This window comes from Meles meles, chromosome 7, assembly GCF_922984935.1.
Source record: "Meles meles chromosome 7, mMelMel3.1 paternal haplotype, whole genome shotgun sequence".
Lineage (NCBI taxonomy): Eukaryota > Metazoa > Chordata > Mammalia > Carnivora > Mustelidae > Meles > Meles meles.
The window spans coordinates 64,867,938-64,882,719 of record NC_060072.1 but is presented as its reverse complement, the minus strand read 5'-3'; the positions used below and the strand labels follow the sequence as shown (position 1 = coordinate 64,882,719).

At 39.5% G+C, this 14,782-nt stretch overlaps 1 protein-coding gene across 5 annotated transcripts in view; it reads right to left on the bottom strand.

Annotated features, from left to right (window-relative positions):
• Positions 1–3,491: 3,491 nt before the first annotated feature.
• SINHCAF (SIN3-HDAC complex associated factor) overlaps positions 3,492–14,782 on the bottom strand; it is a 53,017-nt gene continuing 41,726 nt past the window's right edge. For 4 of the 5 annotated variants that reach the window (XM_046012726.1, XM_046012728.1, XM_046012729.1 and 1 more), the window contains exons 5-6: positions 9,841–9,991; positions 3,492–5,937 (exon numbers count right to left, since the gene is read on the bottom strand). In XM_046012726.1, the coding sequence (XP_045868682.1) occupies positions 5,778–5,937; positions 9,841–9,991 (311 nt within the window). In that variant the 3' untranslated portion in view covers positions 3,492–5,777. The remainder of the gene's footprint in view (positions 5,938–9,840; positions 9,992–14,782) is intronic. The other variant, XM_046012725.1, reaches the window with a different exon arrangement.

Genomic DNA, 14,782 nt, shown 5'->3' with positions numbered 1-14,782 from the left:
TGCTATTTACACAATAATAATCACTGTTTAGACTCTGGAAGCGATAGTGGTGAGAAAAGACATAGTTCCAGCTTTCACAGAACCTACTCAGCATGTAATTATGAGCGATGTGGCGGTACGGTGGCTGAAGTGGAAGGCTTCTCCAAGTAATGCCTGAGTGGAAACTTGAAGCGAGAGTAGGTGATGCCTAGCTGGAAGGTGGTGGGGAAATGGGTCAGGGGGACCAAACAGTATGTGTTAAGGCACTAATGATGGGGTTGGTCAATCTGGAGAGTGACAGGAATGTATATTCCTGCTGTTTCCCACAATCTCCCACTCTTTCTACAGTGGGCCTCCTGGTTCCATTAACCACTTCCTCCCTTCAAACTTTCAGACCTAAAGGTGGTAAGAGCACCCCAAGATTACTAGTCCTAGTGTTACCAGGCCTGAGAACTGCATTCTACTCAGGGGTTTTCCTACACCCTGTGTATCGCTTAAGTCCCTTTATTAAGTGCTCCTCAAATTATACATTTTCAGTAAGTCATCTACTTCCTGCCAGCACCCTGAGTGATAAAAAGCTCTGGAGATAGACTTGAGAGATGCCAACATATTTTTAGATAGTATCTGGGATGGTGGGACATGGAGATGGCCCAGGAAGAGGGCTGAAGATGACCCTGGACCAGTGGGCATCTGAGGAAGGAAAACCTAGAAGCTGCAGTGTTATCAGCCAAGAACATTTGAAGATACTATCCATTGTATCAAGTGCAACTGAGGGGCTGAATGAAAAAACTGAGGGCTTTGGAATGCCCCATGAGAAAGCTTTCAGTGATCCCTGGATTGGCAAACACCGGGTGGATCATAAAGGTGGTTGGAGGCAAAGATTACACTTGTTACCTTAAAAAGGTATGTGTGGGGAAGACATAATTGTTCAGGTTCCTATTTTAATCCTACTGATCGATAACTTGCTGAATAATCTTGAGAATTTTGAGTCTGAATTTTTTTTTTTAAAGATTTTATTTATTTATTTGACAGAGAGAGATCACAAGTAGACAGAGAGGCAAGGCAGGCAGAGAGCCCGATGCGGGACTCGATCCCAGGACCCTGAGATCATGACCTGAGCCGAAGGCAGCAGCTTAATCCACTGAGCCACCCAGGCACCCTTGAGTCTGAATTTTTGATATTTAAAACAACCACTCTTTCTTGTAACTATAAAAAAGCAAAAACAAAAACCCTGGGCAATGTTAAAGCTAATGTAAGCTGAGCGTAGACAACTGAAGTTCTAAAATGGAGCAAATTACTCCCCCCCGCCTTTCAAGCACTGAAACAAAGGACAGACTTTGCCAAAATCTTCCCAGTTCTCTAAACTACAAGATTAAGCTCTTTTACACTGAAGCCTGCAAATAAATATGTCCAAGACCCCCAGCAAGACATACAATAAAAAGCAGCTTCTAACCAGGGTGCAAAATATCTGAAACCTAAAGCATTCTCATGATCGCAATGAGTAACCAAACTCTACAGTTCGAGAAATTGTTAGAACCCTCAGATCCCTTTCTTTGAGAACATACGCCTGTGAAATTATCTTTGATCCAATTTGGCATTTTCCTCCCTTCTCAGTTCACTAAACATCACATAGAAATGATTGCCAGAGTACCCCAATGCTAAATCTGGAGCAGTAGAAAACTGTTACAGGAACGCTCAATCAAGAGGATCCCCGGACATCTTCCATTCTTCACTGCAGAGCAAGCCATGGGCTCTGGCTACCTTCATTTATTTTTAGAATATCCCGTTGTTTCACTACACAGAAAGACAGTATATTAATAGGTACACCACAATAGAGAAACAAAACTTGATGAACTGATTTAGACTGCATCAGCCAACCTCTCCGCAAGGGTAACACTTGCCTCTCATTTTCAGCCTTCAAAACAGAACAAGGTAAACACCTCCAAAGACAGGTTAAGACAATACCACGGCTATAGTAGGGACGGGGCCAATTCAGTGAGGAAAGGCTTTGGAATCAGCAAAGTTGGTTTCATTTAAGTTACAAAAGACCTCCTGGCACCTCCACTCACCTGTGAACAGGTTGTTTTTGTTTTTTTAACTTTGCAAAGTTCTTTAAACAATGTTTAAAAGTGCCTGACCCACAGTAGGGGAACTTTTTAAACTTGCTACAGAAAACACTTGTAATGTAGGGCAAAGAGGCCTAATTTCAAGTGATTCGGTCAGAAAAGAAAATGAGGTGCCGCGGCAAACACTTCTAAGACGATCCACATGAGCCCCACACCCCACCTCGTGGTGTTGTGTCATCTTCATCTGAATGTTGGCAGGACCCCAGGAGACTTGGACTCACTAACAAACTGGCTCTGGAGACCTGTGGGCTTGATGCAGCAAGCAGCCACATCAGAAGAATTGGGTGGCAAGGGACCCAGAAGCCCTGCAGCCAGTTAAGGAATCTGGGTTCTCCATCCTGAAGTCACAGGAAATGATTTCAGCCAACAACCCGAGTTTAACTTCAGGTTAACTTGGTAACGTCACAGTACTAGATTAGGTGTTGGCAAATCATCTGGACTATCCTAAACCAAATTTAAACCTTAAATGTACGGGATACCTAGATGGCTGCGATGGTCAGGCATCTGCCTTCCACTGAGGTTGTGATCTCAGGGTCCTGGAATCAAACCCCACAGTCGAGCTCCCAGCTCAGCAGGGAGTCAGTTTCTCCCTCTCCATTCTGCGCTTTCTCTCTCTCCCCTACTCAAATGGGCACATAAAATCTTAAAAACAAAACAAAACAAACCCTTAACTATAGCTTAGAAAGTTTAGCCCACAGGATCCACCTTTCCCAACTGTTCTTAAAACTTTGATATGGCAGCAGCTGAGTGGCTCAAATCAGTTGAGTGCCTGCCTTTGACTTCATGACCTCAGGATCTTGGGATGGGGTCCCATGGAGAACCCCCGCATAGGGTTCCCTGCTCAGCAGGAGTCTGCCCCCCCATATCCCTGCTTTCTCAAGTAAATAAAATCAATTTTTTAAAAGATCTTATTCATTTATTTGACAGAAAGAGAGATCACAAGTAGGCAGAGCGGCAGGCAGAGAGAAAGGAGGAAGCAGGCTCTTGTTTCCACTGAGCAGAAACAAGATGCAGGGCTCCATCCCAGGACCCTGAGATCATGACCTGAACTGAAGGCAGAGGCTTAACCCAAGGACCCACCCAAGCGCCCCTCAAATAAATAAAATCTTTAAAAAAAAAAAAGTTGATATGGATCACACCCTTATATTCCTCATAATTCTGTTAAGTAAATAATTCTGTAAATTATTTTACAGAAGTTTGGAGGCTCACAAAGGCCAAGTGACTCAAATGGCTAATAAAGAGGCAGAGCCAGATACTAGAGACCATATCTGACTCCAATGCCAAAATCCACCTTTCTCTGTAACAAGTTTTTAGAATTTCTTTAAAGTCTCAATGAGGATTCCCACTACGCCAACAGACGGTAACAGTAAGACCACATCATAGACATTAAAACACTGGAGACATTTTAAAAAAATAATAAGACAAAATAAAAATAAAATACAAAACAGAAGTGCAGAAAAGAAGTAAGGGGGAAAAAAAGGAATAAACCAACCACTGGAGAGATTTTGTTCTTCATTATTAAAATCATCTTACCTACTAAAGTTAATTATTGATCATGTCAGTTACAATGTCTTTTATTTTAAAGTATCTCTCAGTAAGGAGGAGTTTTCTTCATGGCTTATTATAAAACTTACAGAGTTAAACTGAGTATCTGCTAAGGTCAAAAACGTTAGTTTTTCTTAACTAAGAACACCTTTTAAACAAACCCACAAAACAGCTTCTTTTATTTTCTAGTAAGACTAGATTTATTCAATACCCTAAGTAAAAGTTTTGATTATAAGTATCCAACAGTATAAAAAGTACAAAACAGATTTGTAGATTTCTAATATATTAATACAAAGTGCATGACTACATACAGTACATCCTACAGGCAAAGAGGTGGAAGGGGAAAAAGAAGACTGTGGTTGAGGTCTAGTAATAAATAAATAAATACAGAAGTAGAGATGATCCATATTATAGTATATTCTACCACCAATACTGTAGCCAAAATGTACAAAAAAAAAAAAACCAAAAAAAAAAACCAAACCATTTCAAAATAACAGGAGGAAGATGATAATGGCTGGGACTCTTGTAATACACCTCAAAGGCTGTGGGAGAGCCAACCCAACTCACTGTGTAGTCTGTGCATATGGTGGCTTGTAGTTTTTGCCATAAGGAAGAAATATAAAATTTTAAGTTTAGATTAAGAACTATAAAACTATAGGGTGCCCATAAAAAGTGGCTCACTCCTTATTGTTATTTATACTATCCAATTTTAAAAACTCCAGTTTTAAAAATAAGCACTGAGTTATGTTACTATAAGGCAGGCAAATGATCCTCCCTTATTATGAAAAGTCTGAACTGGTGGTTATGTTCTTCCTGAATGTGTAGAAAAGAGGCAATGAGAGTACTTTGGTTTGGGTTCAAATAAAAGGCTTTCAAAAGAAGACTTTAGAACTGAAGAGCTCCATGTTCAGGATATATCATCAAGTATCTCAAGGTTCACAATGCCTGACTATAAGAAGCCAAACCTAAACCAACCCACTCAGCATTAACACACACCTCTTTTCTTTTAGTAGAATTTTACTTTAATATAGAGTGAAAAGAAACCCAAAACCCTAATAGGTTAAAACAAGTCAAACAACCACTCTACACAGATAAAACCTTCACAAAGGTCAACTGAAGTAATCCAGAGCTAAAACTGAATTGTGCAGATTTTCAATGAAGTCACCAGTCATGTAACACAAACAAAAGTCAATTATTTACACATTAGGCAAGCCCTCTAAGAAATGTGCCCCAAGAAGCATTAACCTTTGTTTATTTGTGTGTGCCATCCTGAAGACTTGCACATTTTTTCAGATAATTTAACCTTTTTAATAGAATGCAATCTCTACCATGTGGTAATGCTTTGGTACTATTCCTTTAGGATTGCTCATCCTAAAACTTGACATTTCCCCAGAGGAGCTTTGATTCTGTTTTAGAAGATTCAATATAGAGTAAAATCTTATTTTTATCAAATATCAATATGGAGGGAGGTGAAAGAGGATGCAACATATACAGTCAAGTTACCTCTCTGTATATTTAGAAATTACTCCTTCAAGGTATTTGCACCAGAGAGCTCAGTCTGTCCTGCTTCATATTCAGTAGTACAGGTTTGAATCATCAGAACCTTGGCAAGACCTTATTATTGCAAAATTATTAACAACTACCTCTAGGGGCAAGTCCACGTTACTGAGTTATGACAAATTTATTATCATGAAAGAAATAAGTATAGCCAGCCATCTTAAAAAATGCCCCAACCACTGCTTCTCAATATAGAAAGACTAAAACTACATACGTTTATCATACAACAAATCCCATCTCTGTCCCCTGAAATTCCCCTAGTTTCATTCATTAGAAGGGGATTAAGAAAAAAAAAAAAAAGACTTAAAGAGCACTTTACAGCAGCATTCAGCTTTCCTATGAGATACTCAGCATCTTAAATATTATGTACACTTTTTTTTTTCTTTTAGTAAGCTAGACACTGGCTTCAGAGTTTGTGGAACTGGAGAAGTAACAACCCATTCAAAACTACTCTAGAAATTGTCTTTTGGCAGAATAGCAGGTATCCAAGTTAAAAATAGGAGGGTTTTGTTGCTTAGTTTTCTTTGCAAAATTTAAATCGTTTTTGTTCCCCTTCTACCTAAACCTCAGTCACCACTCCTGAGTGGAGATGGGCAGAGGCTCTGGCCCCTGCTCCTCTGGCTTCTCAGCAGCTGTTTTCTTATTGCTGCAGCAAGGCTTGAATAGGTGCGTGTCAATGAGGACTTCCCCAAAACGGCCTTTATAGATAATCCCACAACATATTTTCTGTCTAAAAGAGAAAAATGGGAGAGAAATAGATTAATAAGGTAGAGAACTATTAGTACAAGAAAACAAAGGGGAAAAACATCTACATCCTTGTAACTAAGTACAGGATGAGAGCAAACATTCCAAATGAAAGGCTCATAGAGAGACCCCCAATTAGCTAAGTTATGTGAATTACCCAGGCCCCTTAAGTGTCACACTGGAAGCTTATCAAATATTAAGGGAGTCAGGGGTCATTCTTAGAGACAGCAGTCAGGTTCAGAAGCTGCTCCTAACGTTACGAACTCTTTCCTCTAAAAATCACTGATTCTTGGGGGGTGGGGTGGGAGTGGGGGTGGTGGAGAAACAGCCATCATACACAGGCAGATACAACTGGTAAATATAATTAAATATACATAAAGCATAAAAAATGACAGTACAACAAAACATCCATGGATCACATAATCTATGGAGAAAAATAATGATGTACCCCTGTATGCCCCTCTCCAATCCCACCCTACCCCATCTCATTCTCTCCACCTTCATTTTAAGCTTATCACTGCCTTTTTCCTTTACACTTCATAGTTTTACCACATCTGCATCTCAACATATATTGCTTAGTTATCTCCTATTTAAAAGAAACACATATATGGAATCATGCTCTATGCCGCAAATTTTTTTGCTCAACATTGAGGTTCATACCTATTATTAGAGCTTTTATTGTATTTTATGTATAGTATTCTACCAGGTAAACATACCACAATTTATTTATCCACTCTGCTTTTCTGTAACTTCCCCTACTACAAACACATTACACACATCAATGCGTACCTAAATGTTTTCTATATTATGTTGCTGGGATACAGAAATGGAAACATGTTCATGGTGACCTGTAAATGACAATTATCTATCAATGTGGTTCCCTTGTATTCCTATTTACTTAGGATTTTATTCTAAACTTTGAAGAAACATTCAAATTTATGAAGCATCTTCAAAATACTGCTAAGATGGTAGGCATTTTCCCCTTCCTTTACAATCTGTCAATGTGACAAATTTCTATCAGTTGATTTTAATGTTTAAACCAATCTTATATCCCTAGAATAAATCTACTCTGGTCATGATATACTCTTTTGGTTTTGAAGTTATGTTAGCCTCACAGAATGCTTGGAGCCTATGCTCTCTTTTACTCATAATCTGAAAAGGCCAATGCAATCATTTGTTTCTAGAATGTTTGGCAGAATTTGCCTAAATGTGCCTGGGGTTTTTGGAGGGAAGACTGACCAATGAATCAACTTATTTTAAGACTATACAGGTTTTCTATTTTTTCTTGAGACAATTTAGGTAAACTTTTTCTATTAATGTATCCACTTTACCTGTATCTTCAATTTACCGGCATACAGATGTTTGTAATGTCCTACTGACTTCTAGATTTTTTTTTTTTTAAGATTTTATTTATTTATTTGTCCGAGTGAGGGAGAGAGAAAGAACACAAGCAGGGGGAACAGCAGGCAGAGAGAAGCAGGCTCCCTGCTGAGCAAGGAGCCCAATGTGGGACTTGATCCCAGGACCCTGGGACCTGAGCTGAAGGCAGATGCTTAACAGACTGAACTACCCAAGAGCCCCTAAAATTTGTTTTATTTATAGCTAATCTCCCTTTTGTTATCCAAGATGCTTATGTGTATTATCTCTTTTCTTTATCTGCTTCATCTCTAGTAGTTTTTTTGGTCAGGTCTTTTTCAAGATCCAACTCTTATCCTTACTGATCCTATTCACTGCATACTGGTTTTCTACAAGGGAGTAGAAACAAAAGGATGTTTCTACGCATATCTTCAAGACCTCCTTGCGTTTATTTTTCTCTGTACTGGGCTTCATTAATCTTTAAACTGGATACATATCACTTCATGTATTTTTAGTCTTTCTTTTCTAAGCATTAAAGACATTAACCTGGGGCGCCTGAGTGGCTCAGTTAGCTAAGCGTCTTCAGCTCAGGTCATGATCCTAGGGTTCTGGGATCGAGCCCCAAGTCAGGGTCCCTGCTCAATAGGAAGCCTGCTTCTTCCCCTCCTGCTCTCCCTGCTTGTGCACATGCTCTGTGCTCTCTTACGCAAGGTCTCTGTCAAATACATAAATAAAGGCATTAACTTTCCCTCCAACTCTTTTAAACTTCATACCATATGTTCTGATTCATGGTATTTTTCAGTTACTCTTTATAAAGATTTTCTCATTTATATTATACTTTCTCCTTTGGACTCATGGTTTCTTAATTTACAAATATATAGAGGTTTCCTACTTTCATCTTGTTTTATTAGGTATATTTCAGTAATTTTTAAGCTTTCTACCCTCCCCTTCTTGACTCGAGGTTTTCACTCTACCTATTCTTTTAGTGGTGACATAGTTCATCTAGTCACAAAGTTATCCAATGTATTTCTTTTTTTTTTTTTAAGATTTTATTTATTTATTTGACAGAGATCACAAGTAGGCAGAGAGGCAGGCAGAGAGAGAGGGGGAAGCAGGCTCCCTGCAGAGCAGAGAGCCCAATGCGGCGCTCTATCCCAGGACTCTGGGATCATGACCTAAGCCGAAGGCAGAGGCTTAACCCACTGAGCCACCCAGGCACCCCTCAATGTATTTATTCTTAACATTGCAAAGGATGCTAGGATACCTTAACTCCTATCACTTTTATTGTCTAGACTTAAATGATATTGTTGTCTTGTAATTCTTTTTTTTTTTTTACTCCCACAACTATTCTTATTTCAAGCAGTCAGTGTTTGTTTAAATTTACCTAAATGTTTACTACTTTATCTACCCTCAGAATTTTAATCTCGGATCTTTTTCTACCTGTAGAACTCTGATATTTAAGGTCAACTTGGCATCAAATTCTCCAATTTTTTTCCCAGTCAAAAAGTCTTGGAGCACCTGGGTAACTCAGTGGGTTGAACCTCTGCCTTCAGCTCAGGTCATGATTTCAGGGTCCTGGCCCACATCGGGCTTTCTGCTAGGTGGGGAGCCTGCTTCCCACCCACCCTGTCTGCCTCTCTACCTACTTGTAATCTGTCAAATAAATAAAGGGACATAAAAGATAATTTTTTTAAAAGTTCATTTATTTTAAGTAATCGTATACCCAACATGGGGCTCAAACTCACAACCTCAAGATCAGAGTCACATGCTCTTCCAACTGAGCCAGCCAGGCGCCCCACACAAAAGAAACTTTTGCTACATATAATTCTAGGTTGAGAGTTACTAAGCCTTGGTCCACTAAAGATATTAATCTATTGCTTTTGACTTCCTTTGTTCATGCTGAGAACTCAGCTTTGTATGTTTGCTGTCCTTTGAAAATAATGTCTTTTTTCCCTCACTGCTTAAAGATCTATTTGTTTTTTATGTTCCACAGTTTCACTGTAATAAGCCATCTATGGATGAATTTTCTCTATCATGAGATAAATGCTTATTATTTCACTTTTGTTAGTCTTCCCAAATCTGTGAAAAAGAAAAATCCTTAATCACTTTCTCTTTGAATATTCTTTCCTGGTCTATTCTCTCTTCCTTAACTTTGAGGGTCCCACATTCACTTAGCAGTTTGGCCTCTGATTATTCCTATTAATTTACTCACTTATGAATGCTATTTTTAAAGACTTAAAATTTCTAGCTTTTACTTTTTTCAGTTAGAGAACTAGTCAGAGAACAGTCAGACGACCTAGTCTATTCCATTATAGGAAATTTAGGTTCCCTAATGTGATTTTTATTTTACATCAATTTTAATAGGAAAGCACACAAAATCCCAACTTTCAGCTCAATTCTTGCTTAATCCACCTCCAACCATGTGTGCTACCAGCTGTTTGCCAAATGCCATTTAACTGCTAAGGAAGTGGGAAACCATTGCCTGTAATTAAGAAGGTATGCTGGTTATAGAGATATTTTCTGTTGCTTTTACCTTTTCCAGTATGTGAGATCCAAAAAGGAAAAAACTGGCGTTCTGTTAGAGCCAGAGGCCATCTCTGTATCTGAGCCATCATCTGACTGGTTACTATAGCAAGGAGACTGAGCTGGGGAGGCACTTGAGGTGGTACTGTGAGCATCAGAATCTGTAATAAAGACAAAAAAAATGTATAATTTCATTATATGCAACTAAGGCTCAGCATAAAAACTGTGAATGAATTAGTAAAAAGAAAAAAATTTATTTTCTATTTACTACTGGTGTTTGAAGACATTTGTACTAAAGTGTTTTTGAAAGAAAATGAGGACACCAGAAAGATAAGAATAGGCACCTTGCCCCATTCTTCCTACTAATAAAGTACAACTAAAAACCCTGGATATTACATACAAAACAAACCTAAAGACTCTGAAAGCTGACAACAGTTAAGAGAGCTTGACCCAAGGAAAGGCACAGTGGTGAGTTCCCTAGTTCTTATGGGTTTTCTTTTTGCCTCATAAATTCCAGTCTTGAAGATAGAAAAGCCAGCAACCCAGGAATGCCAATAGGTATAGACCACCCCCCTCAAAAAAAAAAAAAAAAAAAAAAAAAAAGTGCCAACAAAACCCTGCTCTTTAAACAAAAAGGGCAGGAGGAAAGTGGCAGCCTAATAAGACAGGAAACTTTTATTAGACAATAATCACTCTATTCAAGCACCACAGAAAAAGAGGCCCAACTGCACCCACCCCAGCACAGGCCAACTAGGGAGCCTAAGATTTCCATCTTCATTAAGATTGGTATGAAACCTCCAACTCCACCACACTGTCAAAGGGAAGCATGTTGAAGAGTCAGGACTTTCACCATGGCCCACCAGGAATGAGTACCCCTACCATGTGCGAGCTTTAACTTCCACCCACATCCCATAGCATGAGAAGCTCCTTCCACCTCAGGTGTCAGTGAAGCTGGGTGGGGGGGACCTGACTTTTAACACCACTAGGCAGTAACTTTTAACACTTCTGCTATAAGGGTGTTCAAAGAAGCCAGTAAAATCAAAGGTTTAAATAAGAAGATCCATAACATAATGTTTAAATGTCCAAGTTTCAATTAATTTTTATTTAAATTCAATTAACATATACTGTATTATTAGTTTCAGAGGTAGAATTCAGTGATTTATCAGGTGCATATAACACCCAGTGCTCAAAAAAGTGCCCTCCTTATTAATGCCCTATCACCCAGTTACCCATCCTCCCACCCACTTCCCCACCTTCCCCCACAAGTTTGTTCCCTAGAGTTAAGAGTCTGTTAATGGTTTGTTTCCCTCTTTTTTTTAAATTTTATTTATTTATTTGGCAGAGAGAGATCACAAGTTGGTAGAGAGGCAGGCAGAGAGAGAGAGAGAGAGAGGGAAGCAGGCTCCCTGCTGAGCAGAGAGCCCGATGCGGGACTCGATCCCATGACCCTGGGATCATGACCTGAGCCGAAGGCAGCAGCTTAACCCACTGAGCCACCCAGGCGCCGTCCCTCTCTATTTTCATCTGATTTTACTTTTCCTTTCCTTCCTCTATGTTCTGTTTTGTTTCTTAAATTCCACAGGTTTTAATTTTAAAAAATGTCTCAGGGGTGTCTGGGCAGCTCTGCCGGTTAAGCACCCAGCTCATGATTTCCGCTCAGATCTTGATCTCAGGGCCGTGGGTTTGGACCCCACTTTGGGCTCCATCCCAGGCATGGAGTGTCTCTTGATTCCAGCTCAGGTCATGATTTCAGGGTCCTGCGATCAAGCCCCATGTCAGGCTCTGTGCTTAGCAGGCAGTCTGCTTGAGGATTTCTCTCTCTTTCTCTCTGCCCTTTCCCCTGCTTGTGTGCACACTCTCTCAAATAAATAAATCTTAAAAAAAAAAAAAAAAAATCCCTCATAGGGGCACCTATGGTAAAGCTTAGTTAGTAGAGCACTCTACTCTTGATCCTGGGGTCATGACTTCCAAGTTCCACACCCAGGGCACAGTTTACTTTAAAAAATAAAAAAAATTAATTAATAAAGAAAGAATTATATGATTTAGTAATTTAAAAGCCCCCATATCCAGAACCAAGATCTCAAACTTAAAGGAAAGGTAAGCAGATACTAGCACCAAGATGACAGAGATGTTAGAATTAACTGACCAAGATTTTAACAACTATTGACAAAAATGCTTCAGTAAGCCATCATGAACACGACTGAAACAAATGAAAAAAGAGTCTGTGAATAGATCTCAGTTGAAAAAATAAACAAAAGCTATAAAGAAGAACGAAGTGGAACTGAAATTTGACCTGGTGGGGAAAAAAAAACAACAAATGAAATAAAAAGCTCAGTGGATGTGCTTAACAGCAGAATGGAGGGGAGAGAGGAAACAATCAATGAACTGGAAGAAAGAACAACAGGAATTACCCAACCTGAACAACACAGACAAAACTGAACAGAGACTTAGAGACCTCTGGGACTATAACCAAAAATCTGCATTTGTGTCATTGCAGTCCTGGAAAGAGAGAGAGGGCGGAGGTGAAAATGTACTCAAAGATATATAAAGGCTGAGAATTTGCCAAATGTGGCAAGAGTCATAAACCGATATATTCAAGAAGCTGAAAAAAACTCCAAACAGGATGCACTCAAAGCAATCAATACTAAGAATTTAATTTCTTAAAGCTTAAGACAGAGGAAAAAATCTTAAAAGCAACCAAAGAAAAATACCTTACCTATAAAGGAAAAACAAGGGATCTTAATTTCAAAAGACAATTCATCAGATACAAGCTGAACATGATTTATTATTTTTGCCCTTAAAAGACAAGTCAAATTTACAAGCCAGAAAGTAAACCTTTTGGTTGATGGTCACCATGCTCTAAGGCTTTCATATTGCTATTCTCCAGTGACAACAATTTCACAAATAAGGGTTGAGCTTACCAAACTCCCCACTCCCCATAAAGCTGGATACAGCACTTGTCCAATTCAAAGAACCAAATAAATCGTGGTTTTTTTTTTCAATTTTATTTATTTATTGATTGATTTTTTAAGTCTTTTTTTTTTTTTTTTTAAGATTTTATTTATTTATTTGACAGACAGATCACAAGTAGGAAGAGAGGCAGGCAGAGAGAGAGGAAGGGAAGCAGGCTCCCCGCAGAGTAGAGAGCCCGATGTGGGGCTCGATCCCAGGACCTAAGATCATGACCTGAGCTGAAGGCAGAGGCTTAACCCACTGAGCCACCCAGGCGCCCCTTCAATTTTTTTATTAACATAAAATGTATTATTTACCCTAAGGGTATAGGTCTGTGAATCGCCAAGTTTACACACTTCACAGCACTCACCATAGCACATACCCTCCTCCCCAATGTCCATAACCCCACCACCCTCTCCCTACCCCCCTTCACCTGGCAACCTTCAGTTTGTTTTGTGAGATTAAGAGTCTCTTATGGTTTGTCTCCCTCCCGATCCCATCTTGTTTCATTTTTATTTTTTTTTAATTAATTTATTTTTTTCAGCGTAACAGTATTCATTGTTTTTGCATAACACCCAGTGCTCCATGCAATATGTGCCCTCCCTATTACCCACCACCTGTTCCCCCAACCTCCCACCCCCGCCCCTTCAAAACCCTCAGGTTGTTTTTCAGAGTCCATAGTCTCTTATGGTTCGCCTCCCCTTCCAATTTTCTTTTTTTTATAAACATATAATGTATTTCTATCCCCAGGGGTACAGGTCTGTGAATCGCCAGGTTTACACACGTCACAGCACTCACCATAGCACATACCCTCCCCAATGTCCATAACCCCCTCCCCCTCTCCCAACCCCACCTCCCCCCAGCAACCCCCAGTTTCTTTTGTGAGATTAAGAGTCATTTATGGTTTGTCTCCCTCCCAATCCCATCTTGTTTCATTTATTCTTCTCCTATGCCCCTAACCCCCCATGTTGCATCTCCATGTCCTCCTATCAGGGAGATCATATGATAGTTGTCTTTCTCCAATTGACTTATTTCACTAAGCATGATACCCTCTAGTTCCATCCACGTTGTCGCAAATGGCAAGATTTCATTTCTTTTGATGGCTGCATAGTATTCCATTGTGTATCTATACCACATCTTCTTTATCCATTCATCTCTTGATGGACATCTAGGTTCTTTCCATAGTTTGGCTATTGTAGACACTGCTGCTATAAACATTCGGGTACATGTGTCCCTTCGGATCACTGCGTTTGTATCTTTAGGGTAAATACCCAGTAGTGCAATTGCTGGGTCATAGGGTAGCTCTATTTTCAACATTTTGAGGAACCTCCATGCTGTTTTCCAGAGTGGTTGCACCAGCTTGCATTCCCACCAACAGTGTAGGAAGGTTCCCCTTTCTCCGCATCCTCTCCAGCATCTGTCATTTCCTGACTTGTTAATTTTAGCCATCAAATAAATCGTTTTTAAAGATTTATTTATTTGAGAGAGTGAGAGCATGCAAGTTGGGGGAAGGGAGAAAGGGTCTCAAGCAGACTTCACGCTGAACATGGAGCCCAACTGGAGCCTCCATCTCCTGACCCTGAGATCACAACCCAAGGAAAAACCAAGAGTCTGACACATATCCCACTGTGCCGCCCAGGTTCCCTCTCCAATCAATATTTATTAAGGACGTATCTATTACATATCAAACCCCATGACGTTTCCTACACAGCAAGAAACAGACTGGAAAAACAAACAAACAAACAAAAAAAAACCTATGACTAGAGCTTATGGTGCTTTGTATTAACGAGTTTATCTACAAAATCCTCAAGAATAGCAGGCTTTAAGAAATAAGTCTCCTGGAATGTTTTTAAAAGGCTTCCCTAACAATTAGCAGCAGCAATCAGCTCTACGCTGGCGAAGAAAACTCACATCCTAGGAAGTGCTTAATATCTAACAAACATTTGAAGCTGCAGTTTATTAGACCACTTTCTACCCTAAAAATGGCAATTTCATATGGT